This window comes from Coenobita brevimanus, chromosome 35 (assembly GCF_032717465.1).
Source record: "Coenobita brevimanus isolate Jiangsu-jjx chromosome 35, ASM3271746v2, whole genome shotgun sequence".
Taxonomy (NCBI): Eukaryota; Metazoa; Arthropoda; class Malacostraca; order Decapoda; family Coenobitidae; genus Coenobita; species Coenobita brevimanus.
This window is the reverse complement of record NC_136988.1, coordinates 1,844,920-1,852,500: the sequence shown is the minus strand read 5'-3', so window position 1 is coordinate 1,852,500 and position 7,581 is coordinate 1,844,920. Positions and strand designations below refer to the sequence as shown.

General features: G+C 43.0%; 1 protein-coding gene across 1 annotated transcript in view; it reads right to left on the bottom strand.

Moving 5' to 3' along the window:
• The window catches only part of LOC145396244 (uncharacterized), a 21,476-nt gene extending 17,886 nt beyond the window's left edge, over window positions 1-3,590 (bottom strand). Inside the window, exon 1 of the mRNA XM_080269680.1 lies at window positions 3,503-3,590. Within this exon, the coding sequence (XP_080125806.1) occupies window positions 3,503-3,505 (3 nt within the window). The 5' untranslated portion in view covers window positions 3,506-3,590. The remainder of the gene's footprint in view (window positions 1-3,502) is intronic.
• Between the last annotated feature and the right edge of the window lie 3,991 nt (window positions 3,591-7,581).

Genomic DNA, 7,581 nt, shown 5'->3' with positions numbered 1-7,581 from the left:
TAATAGTAGTAATAATGATAATAAAAATAATAATAATAATAATAATAATAATAATACTAGTAATAATAATAATAATAATAATAATTTGTTCATATGCTCGTAGGAGCTATGAGGCTACTTACACAGTCACTTTTAGGCCACTTTCTTGGGCCAGTAAGTATAAATAAATGCTGACTATTCGCTCTAATCCCGGGTTTCACCACCATACCCCCACATCACTATATTAGGAAGCCTTCTCACTTTCTTGGCACGGCGTGTGTGTGTGTGTGTGTGTGTGTGTGTGTGTGTGTGTGAATGGAGGGACGGGACATAAACATAGGTATTTCTGTTGATAATTGACTTGCGCGTGTGTGTGTGTTTGTGTGTGTGTGTGTGTGTGTGTGTGTGTGTGTGTCAGTCACGAGGGCAGTGAAATGGCGGGGGGACAGGGCGACATGGAGGCGATTTGTTTGTGGCTACCCCTAACGGGATTAAGGCGTTTGGCTATAGATAGAAGGATAGATAGATAGAGAGCTAGACAGACAGATAGATATAGCGCTAGATAGAAAGATTTTAAGAGCTAGATAGAAAAATAGATAGATAGAGACCTAGATAGAAAAATAGATACAAAGGTAGAAAGCTAGATAGACAGAAAAATAGATAGAAAGATAGAGCTAGACAGAGAGATAGATAGATAGAATGATAGAAAGATAAGAGCTAAATAGAAAGAAGGAAAGAGTTAGATAGACAAAAAATAGATAGATAGATAGAAGGAGAGAGAACTAGATAGACAGATAGAGATTTTGGTCATCCTCTGAAGGTCTTTGTTTACATGACTCAGCAGATTCCTTCAATGCCCCGCCCACGCCTCCCCCCAGCCAATACCAGCAGAGGCAGGAATGGCGGGGAGGCTAACATTCTTTCTCGCCAGTATCTAGTAGGGTTGAGAAAGCTTAGAGAGGCCTAGATTGGTCTAAAAACTCGGCTATTGATAGATAGATAGATAGATTGATAGACAGGCAGGCAGATAGATAGTTACATAGACAGGCACACAGACGTAGACAGATAGATAGATAGACATAAATAGAGAGGCTTGACACAGATAGACATGCGGGCAGATAGATGAATAGATAGATAGACAGGCAGACACATAGATAGACAGACAGATAGATAGACAGGAATAGATAGATAGATAAACAGACAGACATGCAGATAGATTGATAGATACACACATAGGGATAGATAGATAGAAACAGACATAAACAGACATACAGATAGATAGATGGATAGATAGATTGTTTTGTTAATTGATGGTTTAACGTCAGTCTTTCACCCTCCATCCTCTCCACATGGCCAAACCACCTCAGTGTGTTCCTCCTAACGCTTCCTATCACAGCCACATCAACACCACAACGCTCCTTTAATATCCTCATTTGTCAGCCTGTCTCTCCATGTGACTCCACAGGCTCCTCTTAAATAACTCATTTCCACTGCTGTCACTCTTGACTTGTGTCCTTCCAACAACGTCCAAGCTTCACTTCCATACGTTAGAGTTGGTATCACAATACTGTCATGTTGTAACTTTTTCACTTCCATCCTCACTTCCCTGTTTCTTATCACTGCTTTCAAGGAACCAGCAACCTTTCTTCCTTGTTGTACCCTTTCAAGTACTTCACCCTCCAAACCTCCATCCTTACTCATCACACTACCCAAGTACTTAAACATACTCACATTTTCCAATTCCTCACCATCCAGCCTCACTGTACATTCACTGACTTCACCTCTCTCAAAGACCATCACTTTACTCCTCCCTACATTCACCTATAGATTCCATTTCTCACACACTCTCCCAAACTCATCCACCAAGCCTTGCAGCTCCCCTTCGTCTTCACCTAACAACACAGTATCATCTGCAAACAACAGTACAGGGAGTTTCCAAACACTATCCTCTCTCACCAGGGCCACTCCAACATCCACTGCCCTACCTATAGCGTTTTCCTCATCTATAAATCCCTGAGAATAGTCTGTAATATTACCTGAAATTTGAGTATATAAGGACACATCACATCGTTCCTTCTTATATAACCCCAAATCACAAAACATTAAGGACTGCTATGGAGTGACAGGCTGACAAATGAGGAAGTGAAGGAGCGTTGTGGTGTGGATGTGGATGTGATAGGAAGCGTTAGGAGAAATACACTGAGGTGGTTTGGCCATGTGGAGAGGATGGAGAGTGAGAGACTAACGAGGAGAGTGTATGTGAGTGAGGTGGATGTTGAGTTACATGGAGAGACAGACTGACAAATGAGGAAGTGAAGGAGCGTTGTGGTGTGGATGTGGATGTGATAGGAAGCGTTAGGAGAAATACACTGAGGTGGTTTGGCCATGTGGAGAGGATGGAGAGTGAGAGACTAACGAGGAGAGTGTATGTGAGTGAGGTGGATGTTGAGTTACATGGAGAGACAGACTGACAAATGAGGAAGTGAAGGAGCGTTGTGGTGTGGATGTGGATGTGATAGGAAGCGTTAGGAGAAATACACTGAGGTGGTTTGGCCATGTGGAGAGGATGGAGAGTGAGAGACTAACGAGGAGAGTGTATGAGGGTAAGGTGGAGGGCGGGAGAGGGAGGGGGAGGCCAAGGATGAGATGGGGGGATGGAGTGGAGAGGTATATGGGAGAGGAGAGCAGGGCAGTGAAATGGCGGGGGACAGGATGACATGGAGGCGATTTGTCTGTGGCCACTCCTTCCGAGATTACGGCGTCTGGCACTAGAGGGACAGACTGATTTTCCTTGCCCCAAAAAACGATAAAAAGAAAACCATTAACTGGGGAACTAAGCCATTTTTCGTGCCTGTCAACCCCTCAAAGCACATTATATAAACACGTAATTTTCTTCTCGATAAAGGTTAAACACACACACACACACACACACACACACACACACACACACACACACACACACACACACACACACACACACAAATTAAACATAATTCTGTAGCTAAATATTTGAGAAAGATAACTATTTAAGGGAGGACTGAACCATTTTCCACTATTATTAATATCCCATAGCACAGTATACAGAGGACCACTGAATTTTACCCAGATGAAGCCAAAAAAATAATAATAATAATAAAAATCAAAATAGCAGCACCATTTTCATTGCTAAAAATGGTCATAAGAAGCCATTTAAGGGGTAACTGTACTATTTTCCACTACTATTAACATCCCATAGCACAGTATATAAAGAGAGGCCACTGACTCACCCTCATCAAGCTTCAGAAAACTAAAAATCTCAATATCTATACCATTTTCATTGCTAAAAATAGTAAAAAGAAGCCATTTAAGGGGTAACTGTACTATTTTCCACTACTATTAACATCCCATAGCACAGTATACTACGAAACCACTGAATTTTACCCACATGAAGCTAAAAAAAATAATAATAACAATAATCAAAATAGCAGCACCGTTTTCATTGCTAAAAATGGTCAAAAAGAAGCCATTTAAGGAGTAACTGTACCATTTTCGTGTAGTGCAGCCTGTGTCGGACCACCACCTGTCACCACCACCTGACTCTCGGGGACTGAGCCTTGCATTCAGTATTTCGGGGTGCCGGGAGGGGGAGGAGGGTGGGGGAGAGCGGGAGGGGGGTGAGAGGGTGAAGGGAAGGGAGGGAAAAGGAAGGGAAAGGAAAGGGAGAGGTGAGGAGGGAAAGAAAATGACATGGATTCGTCTATCTATCTGTCTTATGTGTGTATATGTAGATAGATGAATACAAGTAGATAAGAGATAGATACAAGAATAGACAGAGGGGAGGGAATAAATGATAGGGGATTAGAAAAGAGAGAGAGAGAGAGAGAGAGAGAGAGAGAGAGAGGAGGGGAAGAGGGGAGAGAGAGAGGGGGGAGGGAATAAATGATAGGAGATTAGAAAAGAGAGAGAGAGAGAGAGAGAGAGAGAGAGAGAGAGAGAGAGAGAGAGGAGGGGAAGAGGGGGGGTACTGTGTGTGTGTGTGAGAGAGAGAGAGAGAGAGAGAGAGAGAGGAGGGGAAGAGGGGGGGTACTGTGTGTGTGTGTGTGTGTGTGTGTGTGTGTGTGTGTGAGAGAGAGAGAGAGAGAGAGAGAGAGAGAGAGAGAGAGAGAGAGAGAGGAGGGGAAGAGGGGGGGTACTGTGTGTGTGTGTGAGAGAGAGAGAGAGAGAGAGAGAGAGAGAGAGGGGGATGAGGGGGGGTACTGTGTGTGTGTGTGTGTGTGTGTGTGTGTGTGTGTGTGTGAGAGAGAGAGAGAGAGAGAGAGAGAGAGAGAGCTAGGTGGTGGGAGGGAAAGTGTGGGTAGATGGCAGGATAAATTTGGGAAGTGATGAAGTCGGCTGCTACGTGGAGAGAGAGAGAGAGAGAGAGAGAGAGAGAAAGGAGTGGGGGTTGTGGTAAGTTTAATGGTGGTAAAGATTATGATGATGATGATGAAAATAATAATAATAATAATAATAATAATAGGAAGAATAGGAGTAATAATAATAATAATAATAATAATAATAATAAAAATAATAATAGGAAGCAGAGGAATAATAATAATAATAATAATAATAATAATAATAATAATAATATCGTTTAGCTTATTTCACTACAGCTGTACATCCTCTCCATCGCACTTCTTCGTGACTAGCATCGATGTCTGGCACTATATTCTTGTCAGCTATCTCTTTTTACTCTAACTTGGCCTAAAATTGCCATCCCTCCATCTTGAATGTTGAGATGTAATAATAGATGGTAGAATGTGGTACTAGTCACGAAGAAGTGCTATGGAATGGATGTAGAGCCGTAGTATTGTCTTTTTCTGCCACTGAGCTACGTGAATTAAGCTGCAAAAGGACGAAAATCTGGGCCAAGTTAAGGTGAAAGGAGTATAGTCACGAAGAAGTGCTGTGGATGGATGTAGAGCCGTAGTATTGTCTTTTTCAGCCACTGAGCTACGTGAAATAAGCTGCAAAAGGACGAAAATCTGGGCCAAGTTAGGGTGAAAGGAGTATGGACTGAAAGAGGTTAGGGATCTTTGTCAGAGTAAACGCACTGTAATTTATCTATCTGTCTGTCTGTCTGTACATGTGTCTGTCCGTCTATCTATCTATCTATCTATCTATAGCCAGACGCCTTAATCTCGTAAGGCAGGGGTGGGGAAGGTCCGGCCTCCGGGCCCTATATGGCCCGCACGACCATTTGATCAGGCCCGCGAGGCATTTCATAAATGCAATTTCATAAACTAATGAACGAATATATATATATATATATATATATATATATATATATATATATATATATATATATATATATATATATATATATATATATGCCTAATGTACTGGGCTACAGTTGATTTCAAGTTGATAACTTTGTATGGCCCGCAAATGATGCTAAGAATATCCTAATGGCCTTTAAGGCCCTTAATAGGAGAAAGGTTCCCCACCCCTGTCGTAAGAGATGGCCACAAACAAATCGCCTCCTTGTCGCCCTGTCCCCTGCTATATCGCTGCCCTCCCTAAATCCCCCTCTCATATACCTCTTTACTCCATCCCTTCATCTCATCCTCGGTCTCCCCTTCCCTCTCCCCTCTCTCCACCTCACTCATATACACTCTCCTCGTTAGTCTCTCACTGTCCATCACCCTAATTATACCCCCGTCTCATATGCCTCTACTCCATCCCTCCATCTCATCCTCGGTCTCCCCCTCCCTCTCCCCCTTCCACCTCACTCACCATCCAACTCTTCTAGTTAGTCTCTTCCTCTCCTTGTCTCATCTACCTCTCCAGTCCATCCCTCCATCTCATCCTCGACCTCTCCCTCCCTCTCCCCCTCCACCTCACTCACATACACTCCTCGTTAGTCTCTCACTCTTCATCCTCTCCACATGGCCAAACCACCTCAGTGTCTTTCTCCTAACGCATTCTGTCTATTCTTACTGATAAGTCTGCCACTGACCGTCTCATGATAGGGACAAATCTAGGAGTCCATTCTGGTAACGGTGTGTGTGTGTGTGTGTGTGTGTGTGTGTTTATAAGAATATATATCTACTGGTATCTATATAACTGTGTGTACATATATGAGTGTATCTGTCCATGCGTGATTGTGTGTGTGTGTGTGTGTGTGTGTGTGTGTGTGTAAGTGTCTGTGTATGCAGGTGTGTGTATGAGTGAGTAAGGTGTTGGCAAGGGCAGGATAGTGTTGGCAGTCACAGGGGTGGGTATAAGGCTTCAGAAAACCCCATATTAGTGGATGTCAAGCGAGGCGGGCCAGGTGTGAGCAGGATACTTACCTGTTGTGCAGAAGGTCGCTAGTTCGATTCCCGCTGTAGCAACTCTCTCCACGATTACTTTGTGTATTATTATTATTATTATTATTATTATTATTATTATTGTTATTATTATTATTATCATTATTATTATTATTGTTGTTATTACTATTATTATTAACGTTGTTGGTATTATTATTATTACTGTTATTGTTGTTATTATTTTTATTATTATTGTTATTATTATTATTATTATCATTATTTATTATTATTATTATTATTATTATTATTATTATTATTATTGTTATTATTATTATTATTATTATTATTATTATTATTATTATTATTATTTCCATCACATCATCATCATCCGGACCTCCTTTCCCACCCAAGGGCAGGGTGAGGAGTAGCAATGTCCAGACAGCACAAATTTGCCCAGTCCAATGGGCCACGCTTCCATTCACTCATCATTCAAGTCCCCGGAATCCTGGCTCTATCGGATACGCCAAAAACATTCACCACCTTTTGTAGCTTCACATAAACGTATCCGAGAGTCAGTTGTTATTATTATTACTATTATTATTATTATTATTATTATTATTATTATTATTATTATTATTGTTAACACTAGGGAGCCTTCTTACCCGACGGAACACACACACACACACACTCACACACACAAGCAAGTAGTCTCTCTCTCTCTCTCTCTCTCTCTCTCTCTCTCTAAATACACACACTGAGTTACTAACCATAAATATTTTCAAGCCAAGATGGGGTGGGGAGGGGAAGCCTAGTAACCCACCTCCCCTCTTCCTTTCTCTCCCCCTCCCCTCCTCTCCCCCTCCTCTCCCTTCCTTCCTTCACCTCCCCATCCTCTTCCCCTAACCTCCTCCCTCCTCTCTTCATTCTCACCTACTGCCTCTCCTCTCTCTCCTTTTCTTCTCCCCCTCCTCCTCCCTTCCCCTCCCCCTCCCCCTCTCCTCCTCCCTTCATTCTCGCCTCCCCCTTCCTTTCTCTCCCTATCTCCCCCTGCCCTTTCTTCCCTCCTTCCTCCCGTCTCCTCCTTTTTCCTCCCTCTCCCTCTCCCACTCTCTCTCCTCCTCTCCAACTCCCCCCTCCCTTTTCCCCCTACCCTTTCTCCCCTTCCATTCCCTCCCTCCTTCCTCTTCTGCCCCCGTTCGTCTCTCCTTCTTCCCGTCCCCCCTTCCTTCCTCCTCTTCCCTACTCCTCTCTCTCCCTTCCTTCCTCCTTCCTCTCTCTCTTTCTCTTCCCATCCCGTCCTCTTCCTTTCCCCCTCTCTCCTCGTCTTTCCACC